General features: G+C 41.8%; 1 protein-coding gene across 1 annotated transcript in view; it reads left to right on the top strand.

The window, feature by feature from the left end:
• The window catches only part of ARHGEF18 (Rho/Rac guanine nucleotide exchange factor 18), a 48,442-nt gene that overhangs the window by 16,933 nt on the left and 16,911 nt on the right, over positions 1 to 14,598 (top strand). The window contains exons 11-17 of the mRNA XM_066336292.1: positions 6,232 to 6,299; positions 7,845 to 7,908; positions 10,789 to 10,933; positions 11,686 to 11,798; positions 11,961 to 12,101; positions 12,561 to 12,811; positions 13,453 to 13,578. Of these exons, the coding sequence (XP_066192389.1) occupies positions 6,232 to 6,299; positions 7,845 to 7,908; positions 10,789 to 10,933; positions 11,686 to 11,798; positions 11,961 to 12,101; positions 12,561 to 12,811; positions 13,453 to 13,578 (908 nt within the window). The remainder of the gene's footprint in view (positions 1 to 6,231; positions 6,300 to 7,844; positions 7,909 to 10,788; positions 10,934 to 11,685; positions 11,799 to 11,960; positions 12,102 to 12,560; positions 12,812 to 13,452; positions 13,579 to 14,598) is intronic.

The raw sequence follows: 14,598 nt of genomic DNA, 5'->3' as shown, positions 1-14,598 counted from the left end.
TGTTCCCTCTATGAGGGGAAAACACAGGTTAAGGGTGTCCGTGTGCCCTCCATGAGGGGAAAACACGGGTTTAAGGGTGTCCGTGTGCCCTCCATGAGGGGAACGTGCGGGTGCTCGAGCGCTCCCCCTGAGGGAAAAGCGCGGGCTCATGGCGCCCGTGTGCTCTCCCCGCGGGGCAGGCAGGGGCTCAGGCGGTCCCTGGCTGTCCCTGAGGGGCCGGGATCCCTGCCGGCAGCGCGCAGGCGCACCCTCGGCCCCGTTTTTCCTTCCGGGACACGGGGGCGTTTCCTGTTGCTGTGGCGGCGGCTCCCGGGACCAAGAGGGAACCGGCGGCTCCCCGGGGAGTCCGGTAAGAGACCGGGCTGTCAGCGCTCCCGCCGGCCCCTGGCTCCGCTCCCCCCGGCCCTAGCGAGCCCCCGGGCACCAGCACCCCCTTCCCGGGGCCGCGGCGCGGGGACCGCCCGGCCCCGCTCTCTGTGGGGGCAGCGGCGCCTCCGAGGGCTCCAGGGGCTCCCAGCGTTTGGCCGGGGCAGCGGGTTGATCTTCGCTTTGCCCCAATCCCACAGGTTTACAGCCGGCCCGACCTTTGCAGCTCAGGGCTTCAGCTGCGGGACGGGACGCAGCTTGAAAGATGCGGTGTTTACAATACAAAGCTCTTTCAAGGGCTGCGGAAGGAGTGGAAGATGTTGCTGTGTGCAGTAGGGAAACGAGCGGCTGTAGCCTGTGTGAAACCGGCTCTCTTTCTGCCGCAGCTTGAGTCTGAGCATCCTTGTGATCATTAAATCCCGCGCCTCGTTCTCTCGTTTATCACACACATTGTATGTACTGGTGCTGCAGCAGCGAGAAAAGTCTGGGATGTGCGTGAAGAGATCTTAAATGTGTTAGGGAAAAGGTGGTGAAAACTTCCCGTTTGTCCACAATTGCGAAGACTGACCCATTTTAAATGTTCCACGGCTCTGGCTCCTTGGGGAGAGGAGCGGGAGATGGTATCAGCTTGGCTTGTGTGTGCTGAAAGGGAACGCTGGGAGTGGTGATGGATTTTGGAGGAGGAGCACGGAAGCAGGCAGTGATTCGAGCAAGCAGCTTTCTGAATGTTTCTGGGGCTATATTTCGTTTTGCTGCTCTAAAGAATAAGCATGATTTTTGAGTATTATTTGAAGATTTGGTGTGTCACCAAGAGAAAAAAGGGCTGATACTTAGTTCCTTTTCACTCCCCTCTTAAAAGAGTTTCATGAGAGGCTTTTTAATTTAGTTCTTTTTGTTTAGATTTATAAAAGTAATAGTTTCTCTTTGGCACGGTAAAATAAAAGAAACCCGTGAAACATTGCTCTCAGACAAGAGCCATTAGACATCGTGTGTTGTAGTTCCACCTACTGTTTACCTATGAAATATTTTAAATACCATTTATGATTGTCATAGTTGCTGCTTCAGTTCTGTATCATAGACTGGGGGAAGGGTTCAGCATGAGAGAATTGTATTGGGACTCGTGTTTCTTTTATGATAACATGCAGATTTTACTTGGCATTGTTTAAAAAACAGAACTGTCATTTGTTTATGTGTTTCTGTGCCTAAAAAAAACCCCTGTGGCCACCAGACTTTGCACTGTTGGGAATCACACAACCCCTCTCTCTGCTTCATCCAATGGATATTTTGACAATAAAACCAGATATGGTGAGCAAGTAATTGTAGGTTGTTTTGGAGACAAAGAGGAATGCTCTAACAGGGAGGCTGAAACTTGATAAACTAGTGCTGTTGCTCTCTGCAGTGGACTGTCTCTGTTTCAGAATGTGAAGTATCTCACTCCTTGCACCCTTCCAGTTTTTGGTTTCTGCCTCTGCGTAATTAGACAAGTGAGAAAACAAGTAAACACTGACCACTGGAGCCACTAGGACAAAGTTAAATCTGCTCCGAGTTCCACCAGATACCTGACCTGGATTTACCCAGTACAGAAACTTCCTCATGTTCCACTGAAACTCCTCCTCTTTCCTGAGAAGTTTTATCACAGTCACTCTGCGTTTTCTGGAGTGCTGTGGTGGTTTGAAATGTTTCTTGGCTGTTGTATTGTGCATCTCTGTGTATAAATGCAGAGTTTATGTTCAGTGTTAATCATTCATATGACGGTTGTCTCCTTTGTCAGTTCAAGGGGGAGGAGTTGCCTGTGTGGTGTAAGGGTGAAGAAGGAGGGAAGAGATTCCCTTTGATCCCTGATGCATTGGATGGTTGAACACAGAAAAAAAAAAACCCTAAAATTACTAATTTCACAAGGAAGCTATTTTGTCCTTGTTGGCTCTCTTCAGCTGGTTGGATTTCATAGGTGGTGAATATATCCTTCAGCTCTTTGTATCATTAGAACCACTGATAAAACCTGTCCCTGTTTGAACTTAGTTGCTTTAAAGGTTTGTTTTTTTTTTTTTTAATCTGTCATTTAAAAAATAAACTAAAAAAAATCATTGAGATAAAGAAAGTCAATAGTTGAATTTTAAATTATTCACAGCATTTTTGTCTGTGAGTTATTGTTTGCAAATGGCCTTTTAAGAGTTATTTTATTGGGCAGTACCGTTCCAGACCAAAGGTCAGGGTCATAGTGCTCATAATGTCTGGTGAGTCATAGATTTGTCCTGGAATCCAATTCTGGAAGACATTTAGAGAGATGGGCAATGTCTGATCCCCTGGAAGATATTCCAGCTGGGGGAAAAAAATGTCTTTGCCTGCCTCTTTCCAGCCAGGTTTGTTGCCCTGTGATACTGTGAACAGGGTGATGCTTTTGGGTGTTGTAATGTGCTGTCCAATAAAATGCTCCTAGGTTGTAAATGACTTTCTGTGAGCCATTGGGAAAATATCTCATTAATAAGGGAAGGTTTTTTTATTACACCAGATAGTAAATTCATTACTCTCAGCCATGGACAGGATCTTTTCTGATGTTTATGAGCCTTTTAGTCTTAAATATTTCCTTACTGGTTGAGATCTTGCTTTAGTCACTCATTAGGTCATCTTTGGCACAGGCCCCTGGAAAATGCTTCAAGTGAGTGACAGTCCCTGTAGTAAACAGATCTGGGGTAAAGTGATGCTCCCAAAATTCTCGGCCTTAATTCCAAACCCGTTGATTAAAGCCCAGGAAGAACCCTGATGGGTTTGCTCAGTTTCCACTGAGCCGTGTGGTTCAGTTGCTCTGGTACCCTCAGCTGTAGCAGTGGTTCTCTTGTCATCCAATTGAGGTGGCCCAAATCCTTGGACTGTCTTGGTGTGTTGGCACTTTGTCTGGTGGTGGTGTTGGCACTGGCCAGAGCTGCAGCCCTTCTGCATAGTCTGTATCAAGATGAAATCCTTTGGAGGGTCTGTTTTTCCCTGCCAATTTAATCTTCTTGCTGTTCAGTGAGTGATTGAGGGAGGAGAAGACAAGGAAGAACCTGGCTGCAGTTCTCTGAGTTTTTATCTCTGCCTTTTTCAGGAATATCTTCTGTGCCTCTCCAGTTTGGGAAGAGCTGGCTGACAGAACTGTCCTTTCTTCTTTCCTTTTTCTTTTTTTTTTTTTTTTTTTGATTTTTGGACCTTCCCAATATCTTGATCTGAATAAGACCAAATACTACTGATGGTAAATGCAAAAAAAAAAAATTTTTGTCATTTTGAGTTTACTAATGCTGCTTTAGTCTGGATGACTGGAAAAAGATAGAAATCTGGTATTTCTATACACCTGTTAGAGATCTATTATTTCTTTTCACCTGTAAACAACCCTTCATGTGTATCTCTGCTCTTAAACATCAACCTTCTCTGCTCTTAAACATCAACCTTCATGTGTGCAGGTTCCTGTCCCTTCTTTGCTGTCTCCTCTCCCTCATTCTTCTCTGCTGTTTTTTTCACCCCTGCAGTTCCCTGATACCATTTTTAGAGAGGCTTAATAAGAATGCAGAGTAATAAGAATAAATGCAGAAATCTTACATGCATAAAAAGGAAACCACAGTCACTTGTATTCAAAAGCTCTTTCTCATTCTGAATTAGAGTGGCTTGCTTTCAGCACTGCAGAAGTGTTCAATAGAGGAAGCTGGAGCATGTTTTATAAAATGAAGTATGCTATAAAACAGTCTTCTGGCAGGTTTAAGGTTTCTCTTATATGGGCAAAAATAATGCCACTTTGAAATCATTAAATAAATACATTTTTGAATAGTCTCATGGAGAATCAGGTCCTTGGATTCAGCTGCAGTTTCCTGCGGCTTTTCTGTAGCATTTTCCTCTTTTCTAGTATGTTCTCCACTGTTGTGTAAAGAACCTTTCAGCAGTGGAGGGAAGTCATACCCAGCAATATTAGAGATGTCAGCTGATTAAGTGAAAAATGCCTACTGAGAGTGCCACAAGCTGTTATCTTTAACAGAGCGAGGGCATGATTTTAAAATTGAAATATGTTTTTTAAGTGAGATCCCTTTTACAGTTACCTTAACAGGGAACCCAAGTTTTTCAAATGGAATTTGGCCTACTGATCATTGATAGGAAAACAATTAGGGAGTGTAATCACTGAAAATGGGTAAATGTCAGGGAATGTACATATCTAGTTGAAATTTGATGTTTATAGATGACTGTATTACAGAATTCTAGATGAGTTATGTGGATTTCAGGTGTGGGAAAGCAGTGCCTGTAGGAACATGGGGCATCCATCGGGCTGCCTGTTCTGCCCTGAAGGGAACCCATCTGTGAGCAGGACTTGAAGCCAACCCAGCTTGACGTCATGGAGAATTTCCTCTCTTTGCTTTTGTGTGGTGATTTTTGTCCTACAGTTTGTTTCTTTGTCTCGGGAAAGAAGGGATTTCCATTGTCAATTACTTGTTTGTTGTTGAGGCATGTCTTTCTAACAAGCTCTTCGTTCCCTCATGGTAGGTGGAGGTCTTATCATTGCTGAAATAATGAATATCTTTCTTATTCTCTACAAAGTCTTTTAAGTGATGATTTTGATACATTTTTCTTGTGCATTTGCAGAGGCACATACATTTGAAATTAGATGCGGTGCCTTTTGGTTTGTGGCGTGGGGTGTGGTAGTGGTAGGAATATCCCAAATAAGAGAAGTTGTGGGAGGTGATAGTTTTTGTGGAGTTGTTTTTTTGTGTGTGTGGCAGGCACTTGGGAGCAGAACTCTGCACTTCATTTCCCACACTTGGGGAAGTTGTGTAACATGTGAGCATCTTGCAGGTCTGTGCACCCAGTCTTTCTCTCAGACTTGTTTTTATATCTTTATTAATTTATTTGTGTTTAAAGCCAAGTAAGTATTTCAGTCCTGTTCTCTGGCTTCTGCTGAAATTATGGAAGACACAAGTGAGCATCTCTGTGGGTTAGCCAGGAGCCTTAAAGCAGATCCCCAGTCCTGGCGCCAGGCGGGGGTGGTTCTGAGGAGACCTTAAATAGTTTTTCCTCTGTGCTTTAAACATAAACTGGCTTTTCTCTAGCAGATACAATGTTCATCTTTCCAGTTTTGCTCTTTTTTAACAGGCATGTCTGGCAAAAGGCAAATCCTGGTGTCCTTTACTGAGTTGTTGGTATCCTGCTTTGCTTTTGATGAAGATCTTCTTTTATAGGTGGGCAGAAAGGCTGCAGAAAATATTTGGCACTGTTAGTTCCCCTCCTGTTTTCTCAGTAAGTAGTTATCAGGAGAAAAAAACCCGAGATTGGATTTTACTACACTATTAATAGTTTTATGGCTTTTGGGTGAAAGGGTTGCTTTTGTTCCTGTTTTTGTGAGCAATTCCTTTGTGCAGCTGGAAGGGTGGCGATGCTGTGGTGCTGGTAATGCTCTGATGATTCTGGAGAGTGTTTTGATCTTTAATTTACTGTTGTTACTGCAACTCCCAGCAACAGTCCATACAGAAAGGCAGCTATTCCTGTGGAGCCAAAAGATTGCTGCCCCTTGATTGGTATCAATTTTGGATGGAGAGACATGGAAATGGCCTTTGCAAAGATGAGGAAAGCTGTGCTCCACGGAGTGGAGGTTGGGCAGAAAACAGCTCGTGCATTCCAGAGTGGCTCTTGGTTCTTGCATGTGTGAATTGCACTCAGTGGTGCAGTCTTACTGAAAAACTCAGGGGTTTGGTATAAAATCAGGATCAGAACATGCACAACAAGGATACTTGCCACAACACCTGAGCTTACTCTGCCCCTCTTCCAAAATGAAGATCCTTTGTGTGTCACTATTCCTTTCGCTAGACAGGAAAGAAGAATAATTAAGACTTTTTTTGTGTGTATGCGTTTCAGATTGTGCAGTGAATGTCCACAAGAACTGCAGGAGTTTGCTGACTGAATGCAGCAGCATCAGACCCAAGGTGGGCTTTAACATTTGTTCTTCTTTTATCATAACAAGGCTTGACATAGTAAGTTGAATTTATGCAAGTGGTTTGATTTACATCAGTACAGAATCTTGCCCTACATCTTTGAGGCATCGAGTAGTTATTAACTTGTTATTATAGTAATTAATGATAATGTATGGAGGGAAAATAAAATGAAACGTTTTATTGCTATACTATGAATTACTTAGCCTGTTCCACAAAACTGTGACTAACCCTAAGAGTGCTCAAACCTATCACTTTTTTGGGAATATTAACTGAATTATATGGTGCCTTTGAATATTGTGCTACCTCAAAGCTGATGGAAGAGCTTGAAGGGTGAAGGGGAATTTGGTCGTAAGAGTTGCATATTATTTCTAAGCTGGAACATGCAGAATAAGTGATTCCATTGGGAACTGTGATGAACCTGGTCTTGCTATGCTGTTTATTTTTTATCTCTGTCACTGTGGTGCCTGTGATTGCATGTAAGGTCACAGGTTGTTTCACATAGATGTCTATCTGTTGGGGGTTTTGTTCTGGTATTGGTTTTGAAAATCATTTCCTCCTCCTTATAACTAATAATACTTGAGGGAGTTTTGGTTTGTTTTAACCTGCAAGTGCTGATGATTTCAGAGACTGATAGCAGATTAGGGAGTACTGTGAGGGGGAAAAGGGAGAGCAGAGCAGCTCAGACCTGAGCAATTAGAGGTTAGAGGAAGTGTGTTCAGCCATTGGTGATATAGAATGTAACTCTTCTGAGGGCAGAAATGTTCTTGTGGGGGTTTTGATATATAATTTTAAACATCTCAGGACATTGTGAATTTCCCTTTTAAACTGAAAAGTTCATTTGCCCTGATGCTTTCATTTCCACTCTTCACACCATCCAAAACTTCATGGTTGAATCAGCCCTGACAAACCACTCCTTAGGAAAGCAGAGAGGGAGTGGTGGCACAAAATGGGGTGAAGATTTCAGTCAGAAATGGGAACCCCAATGGGAAGCTTCCCAAAAGCCATTTGTTACAGCCTGCATTATTTATTTATTTACTTTGCAACTTTGATAACTTGCATCTTCATGGTTTTTAATATCCTAGCGTTGCAAGAAGGACAAAGTTTAGCAAAGATTATCAAAGATGCAATTTGAAATGGACAGTCTAAATTTTGGTTGAAAGTGGCTGGATTAGTTTAGTCAGTATTGGTGAGAACTAAACAAGAGCAAAGTCTAAGTGAACGCATGTCAACATGAAGGGGTTGCTTTCATGTCATAAATTAATTATCATAGCTTTAATTCAGCTGTAGTTTAATTTAGTTTCAGTTTTGGTTCTATTTCAGGCTGATTTATACTTCGTGGAATTTAATACAAAATGTTGGTGTCTATATGTCATTCGTCTGGCACATGAAAAATCAAAGCTGTTATTGTGTTAAATCTTTTATATTCTCAGTGAACATCTTCACTTACAGTTAATGCTATAGGATAGGAAAAATCTGATTCATTTTGGACTGAGAGTTTGGTCTGGATGTGTAAGAATATTGTATTTTTTCCTATAGCAGAAAGATTTGCAGCACAGACCTTCTGGATCTCCACAAAGTTCGCCCCAGTGCATTTCCCCAGGTTTGTACTAAAGAATGATTTCTGTGCTCAAGGCTTATCTGTTCGATTGCATTTTTTTTCTTTAATATGTTTTAAAGGCTATACACTGTGTGTTATTGAAGTATAGAGAAGGTCTCTTTTAATAAGATGGTTTCATTTTTTTTTCTATTGGGAATGGCTTAGAGGCTCCTAGCAATCTCCTGTGTGTTTTTATCTTTTTATCTTTTTATTTTTCTTTATACCTTCTTGCTGTGTAACCTAAAATATCATGGTGAAAAGGGATCAATAAGCTCGTTTTTCATTGATTGTCTATTCTCTGGCCTCTGAAAAGACTAGAACTGTGAACTTTGTTTTACATCAGATTTTCATAATTGTCTATTTAAAACTTGCCTGCAGCTAGTGGTTGCTAGAAATCTCTAAGACAAGCTAGCACTAATGGTCTGAACATAAATCTTTGTTGAAACAAAGTGAGGAAAAAGGATCTGGGAGGAGAAAAAAAACCAAGAAGCAGGAACATTTGTGCTGCAGCATAGACTTTGAAATACCTTTTTGCTCCTGGAAAAGACCATCCCAGTCACAGGTGTATTAAATGGCATTTTAATTTTACAAGATGCTACAAGGTGTGCATTAGCAGAACAGGTGAGTGTCAAACACAGCTGACTTGGATGTCTGAGCATCACTCTGGGTGTTTCAGCTGTTGTCAGGTGCCATTTGCATTGCAAGGTGTCCTCTTCATGAAATGATTCTTCCCAAGAGGCAGCACGGGGGATAATTGTTGTAAGGAGATAAGTGGCTGTTTGCATTACCCAGAATGGGTCTGTGCATTTAGGAGAAAGTGCAGAGACTAAAATAGGAAACAAGGGCTAATGAAAATGGGAGAAGTTGTCTGTAGGGCTGGTCTGTGTGAGGGGAGCAGCGATCGATGTGGTGCACAGCAGTGTGCAGACAGTGCTAATTGAACTCAGAAAATGGCTTGTGGGCCATGCAGGCTCTGCTAGGCAGACAGGACTCGTTTTCCTTAGTCAAAAGCAGAGGCTGGAAATTAAAGGAGCAGCTAATAGCCTGGGCATTGTATGTTGTTAGCCACAGGAAAAAACCCCCAAAGATATTGTCTCAATGTAAAAGAAAAATTCATTTTAAGAGAGGTATAAACTGTGTTGTGTGTCCCCATCCCTCTCCTCTTGTTTTGCCTCCGAAGATTTTTGGGTCTGGCCTATCCTTGTGTAACAGGACTTTATGTTCTTGGCTTGTGGAGCACAGAAAGAGAACTTGATGGCCAATAATTTCAATGCTTCCCCAAATGGAATCACAGGGAATTGGTTATTAAGCCTTTGTTTTAGAAGTCTGACTGGACAAATCTTTCAGATACTTTATTTGTCTCCTTTTGGGACTCGGAGGGGATGGAGAGGACTCAGTTTACCCAGTTTGTTGTAGACTGACAGGGTACTGTGTGTGTAGCTAGGCTGTTTCAAACCCAAATAGGTTTTGGGAAAGGGATTTCCAGCAGGAAAAGATGTGGTGATATAATTTCTATTAAATGTCATTGATGAAACCTCCCCTGCAGCCCCAAAACAATTCTTCTGTCAATGATGATGAAATGAGAAACAAGGAGGTATAGAGCATGGGATATGAAAAAATGTGGAAAAACCTGTTTCATGACAAGAACCGCAAATACCTTGATTTAATTGTGCTTCACTGCACGAGGTAGAAGTGGGAGAGAGAATTATTAGTGAAGGTACACTAAGGAGGACAGCCTGAAAAAGGGGAATTTCTAGGGCTGGGTGGACACCAGTGTTTTTACTAGAAAAATGATACATAAGCCTTATCTGGGAACTGGAGAACCCATTGAACTGCTACAGCAGCACCCCCAGGTCCTGGAGCAGCCTCCTGGACATGGGACTGGGAGAGGAGTTGTGTCTGTCCCTGCAGTGACAGAGCCCTGGGTTCAGGGATCTGTGAGATCCCACTCCCATGTCCTTAAAAGCTCTTTGAAAAAGGGCAGCTACAGACCTTGTCAGGGATCAATTCTAAAGATTGTCTGGCTGAGTCTTCGTCTTTGACTTCCCTAGAGTTCCTTTTTTAAAAGGATGTATTTTGTCTCCTGTTCTTTACCATTTATTACAGACATTAGTACTAAATAATTGTATCCATTTTTTATAAGTCTATTACAGGCTTCCACGTATTGTGTAATAGTGATTAAAATTTCAAATATCTTTCCAGTTCACAGTCTGTCTAGATTTAAAAAGCATTAAAAAGCTGCGGTATTAAAATTAAATTTAGCTCTGGTATCTATTATGTGCAGTGTGTGTGCATGCAGATATAAATCGCTGTGAGCAATAAACATTGCAAAGAACCTGTGAGGTTTTTTTCTGTGATCTCTGATTTTTCTTGTTTGCCATGAAATGTTCTATGCCCTTATACGGTGGGGTGTGAATAATTGTGTGTAGGTTCTGGTGTTTTACTAAAGGAGAAGATACTTTGCAATTTCCACACTAAATGGGCACAGTAGGGACCAATTTCCTGCACTTCAGACCTGCTGATTTAGCCAATACAGTAAGTTAAGTGGCAGCTTTACATTTCTAGAAGGATCACAGGTAGTATAAAAACAGAGCATCTCTGGGGCCACTTTACTGTGGCAGGTCTGAGGGCAGCCAGTGGTGAGCATGGGGAATACAAATTCAAAAAGCAGCGGCAGAAGCAATGCCATTCCAGCTCACCCCGAGCTGTCTTTTTGTGGTTCCTTTTCAAGAAAATGGAATGAGAATGTTTTTTTGGACAATGAGCTCCTGACATCCAAGATCCTGTCAGTTCTCCGTCCGCATTCCGAGCGAGGGCTGAGAGCGAGCGAGCTGCAGTGCACGCCTCATTTTCTGAGTACCAATTCCATTTTTGCCTCTTTAGCCACTTCTCTGAAGGAGCAGCCCCGAAGTCTTCTCCTGGGACCGGATGGCACCCCAGCACTGTCCCGGAACCTCGGGATGACTATCGCCCAGAGGGGACATCCCCAGCCTTCACTGAACACTGCTGGAGCTGTTAATAAATTTGGGTGAGTAAAATGCTTCTCTTCTAATCCACTGGCTTCAGCTACTCCCCACCTCCTCAGTGAAAAGAAAAATGAGAACTCGTATCATGTTTTCAATCTCAGAAGAGTTTTATTGAGCTTTTAATTCTAAAAGATTTTTCCGTGAACAATGGGTTTTTTTTTTTCCTTTTTGCCTTTAGTCTCTCTGTCCTGTGTCACAAAAGATATTGTATAAAATAGTGCTGTATTTGAGTGTTTCTGTCTAGATTATGGTTTTCATGGATCTGTTTGTCTTGAGAACTGCTGTGAAATTCAGTGATCTTGTCTGAGTTCAGCTGTTCTAGGTTGGGCTGGTGCTGACTGGTGTAGGAGGCAGCAGTGTTTTAAATTGCTAAATACCTTCATTAAAATAGTAGGCAAACTCAAGGCTATCTGCTGTTTTAAGTAGCTATTTACTTTTGATGTGCCCCAGTTATCCTCCCTTCCCAGTGAAAGTGCCCTTTGTACTCTGAACTGGCTGTGGCTTGTCACCAGGTGATGTCCTTGTAAACTGTCATACCAGAAGTTACAAGCTTTGCTCGTGCTGCTCTAATTAAACTGCAGTATTTCAGCGTTGGGGTTGCTAAATTGATTTAACTGTTTAAAGAGCGCAGTGATATCTTATTTATTTATTGTAAGATAATTGCACTATAGTTTAGGAAAGATGATTGTTAAAGAAGTTGGAATTTTTTTTTTTTTAATTTAATTGTTCTGGTCTAATTTCTTTGGCCATTTAGGCTAATTTCAGGAGACATGGATGAAGGGGATTCAGGCTTTATAAAATTTAAGCAGACTTCAGATGACGTTGTCTCGCTTGCACCTTCAACAGCAGACTCCATTTTTCTGGAAGGTATGGAATTTCTGTGCTTTTCAGGATTGTTATGCAACTTCTCCCAGGGGTTTGAAAGCAGCTTCGAGGTGTTTTTGCTCTTGTTATTGTTACTGATGGTAAAGAGGGATATGGTGAGAAACAGTTTAATAAAAATTGAAATTGAATGTGCTTTTGGTCTAGATGCATATTCTGTGTCCCTCCGGAGTGAAATAGAAGCAGATGCTCATGAGTTTGAGGCAGAGTCTTGGAGTGTTGCAGTGGAACAGCCTTATGCAAAGAGGCAAAGAAAAGACGTTATAAAAAGGCAAGATGTAATTTATGGTAAGAGTATTTGTTACTCTTAAATTTTTTTCCATTTCATAGTGCCACTGTTGTGAAACAAATCAGAAATCATTTTTGTTGGTTCCCATTTTGGTTTGTGCTTGAAAACTGAAACTGAGTGACAGTTCTGGAGTCTGTTACCTGCATTAATGTGTATAATTCCTTGTGTGAATGCCTTTAAGCATCCCGTGGGTTTCAGCAGGGCTCTGTAAGCAGCAAAGCCCAGCTCTACAATTAGGGAGCAGCTCAACTGCCACTGGGAGATGTCCTTAAATAAGTAGGGTCACTCACTGCTGGGCTGGGACATTAGCAAGGCAAATTTAAGAGCTTCACATGAGTGATGCAAAGACTGTAGTGAAGAAGACGATCGTGGCTTTCAGAGCCTGCTCTTGTGTCTCACTGCTCACCGCACAGCATATAAATGACTTCTGTTTTATTTCTGTATTTCCCCTTGCCCAGAGCTAATGCAGACTGAAATGCACCATGTTAGGACGCTGAAAATAATGCTGAAGGTGTACTCCAAAGCCATGAGAGAGGAGCTGCAGTTCTCAAATGCAGTCATCAACAAGCTCTTCCCCTGTGTGGATGAGCTGCTGGAGATGCACGGGCAGTTCCTGCTCCAGCTGAAGGAGAGACGGAAGGAATCCTTGGAAGAAGGCAGTGACCGAAATTATGTAATCCAGAACATTGGAGACCTCTTGGTAAAACAGGTGGGAATTAAATCCTGCCAGTGATGTTGACACTATAAAGCTTCTAAAAAGCTACCTATGACAGTAATGTGATGCAAGGGTGGATTAATCCTGGGTTTATGGTTCTCTTCCCAGTTAATGTGGGAATATATCTAATCACAAATAATATGAAATGGTCATTGAATGTTCTCTGAGCATGCACATATGCACGCTGTGGGATATGTGACTTGTCTGGTTCTACTTTTACTCTATTCCAAGAGTAAAGTAACATATTCCTAGTGTCCATTCCAAACTTGGCTCTCCTTCAGGTAAAGCCAGACTTCTTCCTTCTGATCTTTTAAAAATTCAGAGTTAGGATCCTTTGAATTCATGACAGCTTTAGCACCATTCTGGCATGGAGTGGATGCAACAATGTTATCCATTTCTGGAGATCCAGAAATCCTTTAAAAAAATTCTCATTAGTACAACTATCATTTAATATTTGGTTATCTTATGGTATCCCAAGCCCTCACATGTCATATTGCATAAGTCTCTCATTTCTGGTACAGAAGAAATTGAAATACAGGAGAAATGTCTCAGAAACCATGTTAAACCTGGGGTTTGTAGTGGAGATAGGTTTACTCTGAATGATTCATGTCTTTCATTCTTCTATTTCCAATTAGTTTTCAGGTGAAAATGGGGAGAGAATGAAAGAAAAATATACTGTGTTCTGTTGTGGACACAATGAAGCTGTTAGCCATTACAAAGACCTGCTCCAAAGCAATAAGAAGTTCCAAAACTTAATAAAGGTAAACAGTAACCAGAAGTCTCTTATTCTGACTATGTAAAATATACTTCACTAATTCAGGCTTTGTTTTATACTTGAAGATCCCTCAAATGTAAATGAGCAGGGTTAGAGGCATATTGTCATTTGGTAGGTTGTGAACTGTTTGTATTTTGGATCATTTGAGCTATTTGGAGACAAAACCACAATTAGCAAGTGTTACATTTGAGGCAGGCTCTTGAGAGCACCTAGGACTGGGGAATAGAGTATTTGTTCTATTCAGAGCTCTGTCCTGCTGTGTGGCCATCAGGGTAAATTGGTTTGTTAATAAATTAAATCAATGATAAATGCTGTTGATGAGCTGCTGTAGAAAAAGCAGGGACTCTTAGTCAGATTTTGCCCACGCCATCATCTTTCCAAACCCAGGAGATTTGCTACAGGGTGGTTTTTAACGTGCAGTTAATAGGAAGGGCTGAAGAGACATGGCCCAAGTGGAAGCTGTAACCTGAGTCTCAGATGGCTTTGCAGAGGCCTAAATATTCTCATTTTCCAGTCACCAGTAAGTGATACTGTGTGAACTTTCCAGCACAGCTCTGTACTTATAGCTCATCTTAGCCAGGCACCTTTAAAGTGAGACCCCTTCCCTTCCAAGGCACTAAATAAGTGACCAGAGTTTGAAAATATATAGCTTCAGTCCCTGTACAGAAAGATCTTGGTACTGTGTTCTTCTGCTGCCAGGTGTGTGGTGTACCTGCAGTCAGATTAATTGGTGCTTTTTACAGTCCTCCCTTTCTAAACAGAAATGTGTTTCTGTAGGTCAGGCTATTGGGGAGCATACAGTGGTAAAATAAACACTTAATTTCTTCATTATTGATCTGATTTGTCTGGTCGGTGGTTGGGTGTGGTTTTAAAATCACAGAACTTTCCTATATATTTAAGGTCTGACCCTGTTATAAAGGGTGATCAGTTAGCAACAGGTTTGTTAGTTAGTTCAGGTTTGGAAGTTTCCCTGATTGACTCCACTTTTAGTTAACAGTAGTTGAGA

The sequence above is a fragment of the Sylvia atricapilla genome, chromosome 26, assembly GCF_009819655.1.
Source record: "Sylvia atricapilla isolate bSylAtr1 chromosome 26, bSylAtr1.pri, whole genome shotgun sequence".
Classification (NCBI taxonomy): Eukaryota; Metazoa; Chordata; class Aves; order Passeriformes; family Sylviidae; genus Sylvia; species Sylvia atricapilla.
The sequence above is the reverse complement of the archived record's forward strand: the minus strand, read 5'-3'. Positions and strand labels throughout refer to the sequence as shown.